Raw genomic sequence first — 11,797 nt, forward strand, 5'->3', positions numbered from 1 at the left:
GAGCCTTATGAAAGCAGAATTTATTGCAGGACTTTTGAAATAGACAGTAATAGTTTTAACTGTATTTAAACATATGATTTATTGAGTCAAGACTGTAATATTTTTTCATTTAATACTCCAGACAGAGTAGGCCCAAGTGTCTGCCTGTAGCGTGTCCAATATAATTTTATGGTGTTGTTTCCGCCATCACTTGTTCTACGACGTTTTCAATCTTTTATGTTGAAGGGGAACAGCAGTACTTCCGGTAATATTGAGGTTACCTTGATGCCGCTGCCGCCAGTAATGTGTTTCATGCTGCATCTGCGTGCAACAGAACCGACGCTTTTACATGTCTGTAACCTATTATGTAACACTTGTATGGTTTCAGCATGGCGCCTTGATTTCTGACTTTACATCTATAGGTTACTTTCAGTGCACACATGCACTTCATATGCTTCATATTGTCCAGTAAAACACTCATACATGAACATCCGCGCACTGGTTTTATTCCCTTACTAAATGTTTCTCTCCAGATTCCTCATCATGCATTGAACAACACTCCTTCAGTCAGTGGTTATTTCTTGCTATATTACCATGAAGAAAATTGCCCATGTGGTGCAAATGGTTGACTTGTTTTCCTGGAATTTGACTGAGCTGGCTCATGTCAGGAGTCAGTGTGTCTTCACAAAGTCAAGGTTCATCATCACCCACCCCCAGTTCCCATGTACAAAGATAATGACCACTTGAAAGCTGCCACTCAGCTCTGAACTGCGTTTCCAAGAAAATAGGTTCACATCAACCGTCTTTCCCGTGAGGTATGAAAGCAGCACAACTGCATGGCTGAGCACAGAGCCTTCCTGGAAACACACACACACACAACAAATTGACCTCTACTGCTGAGCTGTGATCCCTGCTGCTGCCAGCCTGCTGGACTATAGGATATCACACACACACAGAGTCAGAGAGAGAGGTGAATGAGGAGACAAACAGTGGAAAATAAAGAAAATATTTTATTGTAGGACCATGTAAAACAATAGCCTTCAGCTGGGTCCGGTCAAACCTTGCTCAGGTGACCGAAGGAGGCAAAGGCAACTGTAAATGTGATGTGGATGAATTTGCATGTGGTTAAGAGTGAACCATGGGCACAGCATAGGCCTATACCTAGGCAATATAAAGGATAATCCACCCTAAAGCAGAAATTTCATAGCCATTTCCCAATAATTGTGAAGAGCTCAGTAAATATTGGCGTTGGAGGGATGAAAAAAATTAGCAGAGCAGAGACAAGTGAAGGCATATCAGATGGGAAACGTTGCGTTCAACTTGGATGGCAATTGGCAAATGTAAATTAATATGACTGTGATATAGAAAAAGCATTTTAACTCCTTAACATCCATTTTTTATCTGAAGTCTCTGCACTCATAACACTGCAACTCTTGTTTTTACACTTTGGGTTTTGAACAGATTAAACAAATTAAATATAAAATGTTAGTTAGTGAGCGTCAGAGGTGCTTTGAACAGAGCCAGGCTAGTTGTTTCCCTCTGTTTCTAGTTGTTGTGCTAAGCTAAGCTAACTGGCTGCTGGCTATAGCTTCTGATTTAATGTACAGACACAAGAGTGGCGGCAATCTTCTCAACTAACTCTCAGCGAGAAAGCTAATTATTTTACTTTCCAAATATCATAATCCACATTGACTGACAGTATCATACTTATCAAAGTTTTTATTAAAGCTGTATTTATCTTTACAGAGAGACATATTCAAACCTAACACTCCCTGTTTATACAGCTTTCACCTTTACATGATATGGAAATATTCTAGATGTTTTGTGCATCATTTTATTCACATTTCCTCGTGTGTTTTGTGTCTCTGGAAAGTTTTGGATAATTGAACATAAAGTTTTGTGGGTTTGAAAAAAAGTCTGGCTGCACAATTGTTTGTAACGACTGACATGCTGATGGATAGGCAGGGTTAAGAGGAACAAAACCTTCATATGAGACCTCAAAATACTGACACTTTAACATGCACATATCAGCCAGTGAGCCCAGTTAGACTCACACTACAAACAGAGCTCTTGCTCACATCTTTCACTGAAGGAAAACACATATGAATTCTGCTTCAGGGTGGATCTATTTTGTCCTGTTTTCAGTGAAATCTATGTCCGTAAGTCAATAGAGGAAATGACTAGAAGCTAAATAGTCAAATAACAAGTCAAATCATAGATATTGTGTTGTTTGCTTGTGTGCTTGTGTATAATGCTTTCTCTGTGTGTGTATAATGTCTAACTTTCGTCCCCGTTCTCCCCTGCACCCTTGATGAGCCGTTTGTTGCCCCTCTTCCCTCCCGGTCCGCGGGGCTTGGCAAAGGCCTGCTTTAAGGTGTGCTCCATCGGGTGGACCTCCTCGTACAGGAAGTCTTCTGTCAGGCCGTCGCCGCTGTCTATCTCCATCTACACACACACACAATAATAATAACACACAGATTAATGGCCACTCTTTTCAGTACGATGAGCTAAACATTCATTATCATCATAACCCTTGATCTTCAACAGTTTATAGATAAACAATGGTGACCTTGTTTCCTGTTTAGCCCTCCAGTGACATTACAGACTGTGGGGCTATTTTGGGGGGGGGGCTGTACCTTTTTGGTGACCTCCAGCTGGTAGTCTCTCTCCACCTCGTCCAGTAGCCTGTTCTTACAGCTGGAATACAACATCCGTTCTTTGATGCTGCAGGTGTACCCAGGCATCGAATATATGAACACTGGAAGAGATAATGAGGTCGACGCCTTTAAGCGGCTGATGTTTGCACTGAATCAGATCTAACTACCAGCTCTGCAGTTAAAGCTCTTTAAGCTTTGACACGGAAATGGATTAGACACTAAAACTCATAATCACTCCCACCTTCTCTGAGCTGGACAGCAGGGCTGGACAGAGTACTAGAACATCCAGTGCTCAAGCACAGGTGCTAACACTTTATCTTAATCAAAGAGGAGTAGAAGTACTTGAAAACTAGTCAACAGTCGTAATATTTAATTAATCACATGTGGTGGCTGTGAAAAAGCCAATGAGTTTGTAGATTCTGACAGCTGCAATTCATTTGTTTTTGAGCCACTTGGGGGCAGTGGAACAAGCTAAAAGCATAAAATTGACATATTGTCACCTAATAAAGTTATTATGGTTAACTTACAAGTAAATATTGTTTTCTATTTACTCGGCCCTGCAGACATGGAGCAACATTATCATTCATTTGGAGCCGTGTTCCTGGCCACCTGATGTATCTACGTGTAATATTCACTCCCTTTGTAGCTCTGTTTTGGTCTCGACCAACTCCTGAGGGAAAAATCTTGCTCTTTAGCTTTCAAATACAAACTATGTTCATCAGCTAGGTGCTGACTTTGTCTGCTGTTTGGTGCTGTCGAGGAGAGCAGGTTCATCAGAGCTTTTTCTCTGAAGACAGATGCATGCTACTGCTGGTGCTGAATGACGTTAACTGCTCTATAAAGCTGAAGCAAAAGTGCAAGTAGAAATTTCTCAGGGTTCTCTTTGGGCGACACCTTTCATGTTACACAAAGCCATTTGATGCATTGTTAATATACATAAAAATCCTGATTAGTGCAGCCTTAAGCTTTCACGTGGAGTCACTTGACAAGGCGGTCATGCAATGGGAGGTTCTGCATAGTACACATGGAGCTCCCTCCAGTCTCTTGAAAATAGAAAGCTAAATTATACAATGACAGTGTGAGTGTGTACTGACCCAGCGCCTCCTGCAGCTGGCCCTGGTGGGAATGTTTGAAGATGAAGAAGTGGTATCTGGGTGAATCTGTGGGGATCCTGTATGGAAGCTCCTGGGTCTCCGTAGGTTTGGTGTGAACCAGCTCAATGGTCTCTTTCTCTACATCCAGCCTCTGCAGCATAACATACACAAACAAGCCTTGTTCAGGGGTCAAGTCACGCACAGCCAATTTTACTGGCAAACACTGACACACAGTAAACACTGACACACAGTTTGTTCCAAGAATAGATCCTTACAGCTTGTTTTGTTTACAGGCAATATGTTACATGTTGCACATGGTGTAATTAGTGATAAAACTTCTCTGTCTGGGCTCACCAGCTGTATGTAGTTGATGCGTCTCTGCTTGAGTTGCTGCAGAGCTCGTTTGGCCTCTTCTTGTAACGGGAATGCAAGACCTTGAAGAGTCTGTGCCCTTTTGTCTAAGCCAAACTCCATTGTAACCTGCAGCATAGAAAAACACAGAGATCTCAGTGTTGACACGTCCCAGCACACAACAGAAAATGAAATGCCAAACAGATTGTAACAAACCCTCGCTCGTGCTGTTGGAGTCCCAATTCGTCTACGTTCATCCTGCAGACATAAGGGACAGTTTTAAAACCTGTCCTCCTCTCTCTTCTTCAAACACACACACTTGAATTTGTATTAGGAAGAAAATCTACGTACCCATACAACTTTGTCCTGCATGAGGAAAAAGTAGAAGGAGACCACATGAGCACACGTAATGTACGTAACACATTCAGGAGCAGCTCATATCATATTCAGACACTTTGCATTGTTTGAACTTCACCTCTGTGACTTTAATTCGTTGCAATTCCTGCTCGGCTGCTGTGAGGGGAGCCGGGGAGCAGCAGGAGGACATGTGTCGCAGGTATCCCTGGAAGCACAGGTCGTCCTGCAAAGCACACACACGGAGGGGGCACTGAATCACCAGCAGGTGAAGATTCACTGATCAGTCGTTAGAATGGAGCCATTTTACTAACCTCAACTGTGCCAAACACTTCATCTTTAATGTGACCTCCTCCAAACTCCTTCTTCAGCGTGGCTCGGGTGGCTGCATACACCATCTTCTGCCTCACCTAATGGGTGAGACGACAGACAGGAGGAGGTGAGGAACATTTTTTATGGTTTCTAGAGTTTGGGTTGGGGTTCACGCACACAGAACAGACTTTTCCTCCACTGCATTAGTTTTCATTCAAAAAAAAAAAAAACTGAGAATGATCTCACCAATAAAAACAAAATTAAAAAAGTTTTTCTGCTGATATTTTTCTCTTAGTTCATGACAATGTGTTTAGACATTTATTTATTTTCAATGAAAATAATTTAGGCTGCAGACGTTGCATAACTAAACTTGAAACTATGGCTGACTGATGCAGCCGCTCCAGACATACTGGTGATTGGTCAGGTGACCAGGCGATGAAGATCCACTCGTATCCCTGTGCGTTCTGGGAGTCCAGGCGGTAGAGGATGTAGCAGGGTTCCTGAGGCGTGAGCAGAGGAAGCAGGAACTGATCGTAATCCTTGTCCCAGCTCTGTGCTGGCTCTCTGTACCAATCCAGCACCAACTCCTCTGCAGACAAAAACGTGCATCAGCTCAACTCATCTCAGGACTTAGAACAAGAAACTTCTCTCGTGTCAAATCTTTTTCCAAATACAAGAAACAAGTCATGTTTACCGTTTCTGATGACTATCTTCATTATTCTGATGGCACCTCCCCTTGCTCGGGCCAGAAACTCTCTCAGCTCAGATGTTGCTGAAGTAACCAGATATAAGGCAGACAAGTCAAAACTGAGGATGGGGGGTTGAAAGCAAGTGAGACAGAGTTGGGTAGGTAAGAACCTGAGCCTCCACTTCAGGGAGAAAATTTGATCCACTGCCAGATCGTCACACCATCACTTAAAGTGACTCAGACAGGGGACACACGCACCGAGGAGCCGCTGAGACGTTTGAATCATCGAGGTAAAACAACTGCACTCTTCCCAAACCTTCAGACTCATGAATGGTAGTTTGGTGCTGAAAACTAGATTGAGCTATTTCATGCACTCCCTCCTTCTCTCTCACCATGGTTACCAAACACAGCTGCCTCATAAATGATGTAAGACCAGGTGAGAAAGGTGAGAGAGGTGCTCTTCTGCCAACCCGTCCCCCTACGCTCCAATTACCAAATGCCATAACACACATATGCAGCTCTTAAACTTTGCATAAAGGCCTGCAGGTGCTAAATATCATAATTAATGGTGTGACAACACAGAAGACAGATTTTAGCTCTGAATTAGTCATGTACAGGCTTACAATTTCATACATATGAAGCTTAGTCCACAATTATTTCTATCCACGAGGGACCACTTTGAGGTGATCGTAAGAGGTTTTTTTTTTTTTTTTGAGGATATCAGAAAACTTTAGCAGTAAGATTGTCAGGATGTATTGCATGAAATGGAACAGCTCAAAAGCCAAAAATAAAATTAAATAAACGCTTAAATTGAATTTGAAATTTGGAGACAGCTAGATCACCACACAAAAACAGCCTTCAGAAAGTTTAGTTTTCCTGGAAAAAATCAACTTACCATTAATTCCAGTTTGGTGTGACATCTTTTGGCAGTCGCTTCACACTCCTCTCAAGCAAGAAGGACCAGGTCCAGGTCTCTGTGTCCTCGCTCTTCTTGCTCAGCAGGTAGGCTGCCTCTACACTGATGGCAGACAGATGGACCCACGCACACCAGTGACATAAACGCCTCGAAGGTGACTCGGGAGATTCCTAACACTTGAAATACAATCTGCGGAACTGTGGCTGATGAGTAATAACGTGCCTGTCAGTGGATATGCCACCCTAACCACTGATCTAAAACTCTTTGCGTATCAATGACCACAACTTTAAAAGTCTCGGCAGGGGAGCCTCTCCCTGGTCACATACTGTCCTGTACTGGACTCAGCGTGAGGAGGAAACCAGGCTATGCAGAAATCCAGCACCCTTGACATCAGTGGTTGAGATGCTGTCAGGGCACCACATGTAACAACATTTTATCACTCATTCACATATAGTGGCCGATCAGCTCAGGCATGATCTCAAATTCCAGCCATCTGGTCACTGAAACATGACACCAGGCAAGAATCTGACCGCTTCATTTCAACATTGTTCAACGGACCCAGAATGGAGGCGGGAGGGGGGGGTCAGGTATGTGTGGTCAGTAGCTTTTGTGCATTTCGATCAGCAAAGTTACCCTTAATAGTTAATGAAAAGGTGAGAATAGGGGAGGTATGGCTGCATGCTATAGAAACTTGAGAATGTGAGGCTTATTTCAGAAAGATATAAACACCTTTTATCCCGAAGTGTGAGGCGACGAGCTCCAAATGCCTTGTGTGTACACTGGAGGGCCGCTGTACAGTCAGACAGTACTAATGGATCCATTACTGGCCACAAAAACAAACTCAGTGTGGACAGTATGTATGGTAGGGGGGAGTGAGTGAGGGTGAAAAAAGTGTTAAGCTGATGAGGATGCGAGTGCCAAATGCTTCAACTATCACCCCTCGTTCCTCCGTCTCGTCTTCCTCACATCTCGGGCGCACGCACACACTGAGGTAGGTGAGAGAAAGATAAGTGTGTGCCTGTGAGGTTACCTGTGATGGGATCATCCATTATTCACTCAGTGGTGAGTACACAACCCAAGCATGTATACATTATTCAACAGAACCCTTCCACCCCCCTCCTCTACTTCAGGAAGACACACTTTATGTGCACAGAAAAAAAAGAAAAACATCCATTCATCAATTTGATTAAAACCATCTGCCTTTCTCTCATGCTGGCGTGTGTGTTCACAGATTAGTTTACTGACTGAGTGAACTTCTGTTTGCATCTGTTAAGTGAGCTCATGTCAGCGTCATTGTGAGAACCACTGATACACTAATCCTCCAATTATCTATAAAAGACACATCGATAAAGACTCTGTGTTATTCACTGTGTTTACGGCTGCACCTGTTCATATACAATGAAGCACTTGTGGATTTTTTTGTATTGGGGAAATTATGAAAAAGTGGATTTCCTGAGTGAATGTGCTTCCTTTGTCGGTACAGTATGAATCAATCCGTTAGACAGTTGACAGAAAATTAAGCTCCAACTATTTTGATGATTAATTGTTTGTCATTTTTCAAGCAAAAGTAACTTAACTTTACCAAGTTACAGCAAGTTAGGTTTCAGGGAATTGAGTTTCACATTTTTCACCATGTTCTGACATTTTGTTGAGCAAACCATTAATAAGAAGAAAAAAAAAAGAACTGTCACATTAACCAATAATGGAAATAAGCATGAGTTAAAGCCCTGGTGATGCATATCAAGATTTATCTGATGCATGACGAAAGACAAGGATCTCAAAAAAGGTAAAAACAAAACAAAGCAAAACAGTAGCTCTTACTTTCATCTAAAAAATTTTATTTAAAAAAATATTTACATGATAAGGTTGATTTCACACCTGTAGATCGGTTCATTTGAGTCGGACCACGAGAGCAAAACCACAGATTGTTGCATTATACTTCAGGTCTGGTTCCCGTTCACACTGAGTTTTTACAACCAAACCAAGATGAAGCTAACATGAAGTTACACAGAATGTCAGGTGGCGACATCCTGCATCATCAGGACCCTCATGTGGACAGTTTTCAAACCAGCCCAAATGAGCCGCACTAACCGGACAAACTCACCAGGGTTTGTTTAACTTGAAAGCACCCTAAAAATACTGATAATATCATGATAGAGGCTAAAAATATTGATGGAATGTAATGTACCTGATTTTTTTTTTTTTTATGATTTTAACAGGAGGTATGTCGGATTGTGTCACAGCTGCATGAACCCTTTAAAAAGTTTAAAAATACTGCAGGTAAAACGTTTAACATAAAGTGTATAAAAAAAACTTTTTTTCCAGATAAAATATTACGTCCATGAGGTTCTTAGGTCAAGACACAAAGGTGTCCAACATCACAGATGAGCGCGATGTGTTTTACAACAAGAACTCACTTTGGAAACGTCCTTCTACAAGTCATCAACACACGGGAGCCAAAATGTCTGTTGAGAGAAGAAGAAATTACAAATGAGCACTCAGTTTGTCCAGCAGCAGCTACTCCACATGAGATACTGATGTGATATGTCTGATCTCACCATGTTGGTGCAGGCGCTAGCAAAGGTCAGGTATCTGGGGTTAAACTGCAGAGTGTTGATGGGTCCTGGATGTTTCCCGTCCAGCACAGCCACCTTCATCCCACTCTCAGTGCTCCAAACATGGACTCTGCCATCCTCTGAGCCTGCACAACAAGACACATTTCAACAGAGATCTTACAGGAAGACACCAAAATATAAAATAAAGGTGTTTTTGCTCACCGATCATGACAAACTGTGAGTCGGGCGTGAAGCAGGCCTCCAGGGAGATTCCTTTACTGTTGTTGTAACCCTTAAAAATGAGCAAAGGCAGGAAACACCTTCAGCTACTCAAGAGCAATCGTACTAATGTACAAGGAGATGTGCTTCAGTGGAGTTTTGGTAATGCGTGCGTCTCTTACAGAAAAAGTGTGCATCACAGATCCATTGAAAGCATTCAGGATGCGAATCATCCCTCCATTGGTGGATATGAGAATCTGTTTCCCGTCGTTACTGAACTTGAGTCCAGTCCAGTCACAGACACGACTAAACGTTGTCTCAAAAGAGGCAAAGGGACCCTTTTCACAGAAAGATTAAATACATTGTTGAGACAGGGTAACATAGAAAACAGTGAAAACACTAAAGCAGGTGTATGAAGGTCGACTCCCCGATGCACACAAGTCTACTCATGCAAACTACGAACATACTCATTTGCATTTTACCTTATCAAAAGCACGAAGGTCATATAATTTGATGGCTTGCGATTCCACGCCTGCAGCAAATATTAGCCCATCAGGGTCAAAGGAACATACTGGTTTCCCCAGTGGATTAGTCAAACCCTGCAACACAAATAAACACAAAGCATAAGAATGAGAAGCCGCAACAGGAAGTCTGGACTTTACCACCATATCCCAGCCTTCCCAGTTAATAACTGTTTATGTCAAGCATTGTTCATATTAATCTCTCTCCTTCCATTCAGTCCTTGTTTATACAATAATATTTTAAAATGTTGTCTCCAAGCTACTGTGAGCTGGTCCAGTTTTACCTCTGAGAGGAACATCCAAGTGTAGCACCTAAAGCGGGTCTGTGGACCCCCAGTGGCCACAGGACAAATGTGTATTAAAAAGAGGTTGGTAACTACTGATACCCTGATGTGCAGTAATGTGGAAAGTCCTGATCTAAAGTGCTAACAGTTGTAGCAGCAGCAGCTATAATTACACATTTGAGTATCTGCCTACAGATACCAGAGGAAGTGTCACTTTTCAGCCAGTTCACAGACTACTCACCTGACAGTCTGGAGAGCGCAGGTCCCAGATCCGGATCGTCTTGTCCAACGAGCCGGAGATAAACGTATCATCCACTGGTGACATGGAGAGAGCAATAACTCTGAAAAAATAAAAATCACGCAAGAAAAAATTAACTTTGACCAGTGAGGAATAAGTCAAGAAGAAGACGACAAGAATAGAGCAGATAAGACAAAGTGAGATGCTCTGATGTGAAAAAGATAAATATTCAGTCGTTATGCTGTTAAGAAACACATTTTAAGAAGAGAGCGTTCTTTGTTTACTTGTAAATAATTGAGTGTAAATGTGAACGTAATTGTTCTCATGTTATTCAGAAGCATATCAGGACAAGATAAGGAATAGGTTTCAAAGATGAAGAGACTGTAAAAATGTACTTCTGTATCACCATTTTCAACCTACTAAAAAGCACGTTGCAGCTTCCTCGTCTGATCGGATTAAAGGACACAGACAGAGTTGAAGTGCTTCCATCTAGCGAGCACCTGACAAGGGCTGAGTGAATTCTGTTCTCATTGTAGCTTCTTGAGTGGAAAAAGTCCACTTTCATGTTTACATCCAGTACATTGGGCGCTTTTACTCACTTTGCAGTGTGACCTGGGAAATATCTGATGTACTTGTTGTCAGCGAGGGACAGGTATCGGATGGTATCTTAAAGACACAAAAAAACAACATCTTCCTTTCAAAAACTGTTTAAGACACATGTATTTAAATCCTATCCTGTTTGACAGCTGACCATCTGCGCTGAGTTATTACCATCCAGCTTGTTGGAGCTGTAGACCACTGTCTGTGTGTCTCCATGTGTGTAGCGGATGAGGTCTACGCCATACTTCTTGCTGTACAGGCTCCCTTTAGGTCTAAGAAAGGACATAACACTTCAACCTGTCAATCACTTGATCACCTGATGAGCCACAGTGAACATGCTGCACTGCCAAGGTCCAGTTTCTCATATGGATCAATTCATGTAAAGGTATTCACACAGTTTAGATATGATTATTTGCATATATATGGATCTGAGTTAAGTCATAAAGTTAATTGCACAGTTGTTACTTGTTTTCAGTGTTAGACTCACTTTCCCTCCTGGATGTCATAGAGCACAATGCAGTCGTCGTCGCTGCTTGATACTGCGTTTTCACCATTTGGGCTGAAGTCCACACAGTTGACTTTCTGGGAATTTTGCTGATATGTTCTGGCAACCCTGAAGCTTCGTAGCACGCTGTCTGTGATCTTCATGTCCGCAGCGAATTGTTTTTCATACAAAAATACACAATGCAAAGCTAAAAGGTTGCCCTCCTCATCAGCTCCCTGTGTCTGGTTTAATGAAGCCTGCGAGACATTTGGTCGAGCAATTCATGGACAGTTTCATTTAAGACCCGTGGCGACAAGTGAATTTTCAGAAAAACAACAATAATACCTAAAGCTGGGGCTTATTTACTGCATGCAAACACAAGTCGACATTTGCATGACGACGATACACTCGTTTTTTTTCCTTTGTCTACCAGGTAGGCGGTGCTTTTAATTCATATTTACATTCAATGGTTTCAGCGGGCCGGGCAGTGGCGGAGTTAAAATCGACCACACCTATTGTCAGAAAAAGGAAATTACGACACACCA

General features: G+C 42.2%; 2 protein-coding genes across 3 annotated transcripts; both read right to left on the reverse strand.

Annotated features, from left to right (window-relative positions):
* Positions 1-1,038: 1,038 nt before the first annotated feature.
* On the reverse strand, positions 1,039-6,355 carry twf2b (twinfilin actin-binding protein 2b). 2 transcript variants are annotated; one of them, XM_076758273.1, is made up of 9 exons: positions 6,331-6,355; positions 5,442-5,519; positions 5,158-5,336; positions 4,750-4,845; positions 4,557-4,661; positions 4,085-4,210; positions 3,731-3,881; positions 2,616-2,737; positions 1,039-2,424 (listed from the first exon to the last, which is right to left on the reverse strand). In XM_076758273.1, the coding sequence occupies exons 1-9, from the start codon at positions 6,353-6,355 to the stop codon at positions 2,257-2,259; spliced, it is 1,050 nt and encodes a 349-aa protein (XP_076614388.1). In that variant the 3' UTR covers positions 1,039-2,256. The 2 variants fall into 2 exon arrangements, with proteins under 2 accessions (XP_076614388.1, XP_076614380.1); XM_076758265.1 differs by having other exon boundaries at positions 4,536-4,661.
* A 1,815-nt stretch (positions 6,356-8,170) lies between these two features.
* On the reverse strand, positions 8,171-11,740 carry LOC143338088 (WD repeat-containing protein 82-like). The gene is made up of 9 exons (XM_076758253.1): positions 11,256-11,740; positions 10,940-11,040; positions 10,768-10,834; positions 10,172-10,271; positions 9,608-9,724; positions 9,308-9,463; positions 9,129-9,198; positions 8,910-9,052; positions 8,171-8,816 (listed from the first exon to the last, which is right to left on the reverse strand). Exons 1-9 carry the CDS (start codon positions 11,414-11,416, stop codon positions 8,784-8,786), a joined length of 948 nt encoding a protein of 315 aa, XP_076614368.1. The 5' UTR covers positions 11,417-11,740; the 3' UTR covers positions 8,171-8,783.
* Positions 11,741-11,797: the final 57 nt, after the last annotated feature.

Source organism: Chaetodon auriga, chromosome 2 (assembly GCF_051107435.1).
Source record: "Chaetodon auriga isolate fChaAug3 chromosome 2, fChaAug3.hap1, whole genome shotgun sequence".
Taxonomy (NCBI): domain Eukaryota; kingdom Metazoa; phylum Chordata; class Actinopteri; order Chaetodontiformes; family Chaetodontidae; genus Chaetodon; species Chaetodon auriga.

Coding starts and splice junctions, on each gene's coding strand:
- twf2b (XM_076758265.1), bottom strand. CDS start 6,355: ATGTCACACCAAACTGGAATTAATG. Junction 5,520..6,330: donor ACACCAAACTGGAATTAATG/GTAAGTTGATTT, acceptor TGGTTACTTCAG/CAACATCTGAGCTGAGAGAG. Junction 4,211..4,535: donor TGAAGTTCAAACAATGCAAA/GTGTCTGAATAT, acceptor TCTATGCTGCAG/GTTACAATGGAGTTTGGCTT.
- LOC143338088 (XM_076758253.1), bottom strand. CDS start 11,416: ATGAAGATCACAGACAGCGTGCTACGAAGCTTCAGGGTTGCCAGAACA. Junction 11,041..11,255: donor TATGACATCCAGGAGGGAAA/GTGAGTCTAACA, acceptor GTCCTTTCTTAG/ACCTAAAGGGAGCCTGTACA. Junction 9,053..9,128: donor CTCACAGTTTGTCATGATCG/GTGAGCAAAAAC, acceptor CTTGTTGTGCAG/GCTCAGAGGATGGCAGAGTC.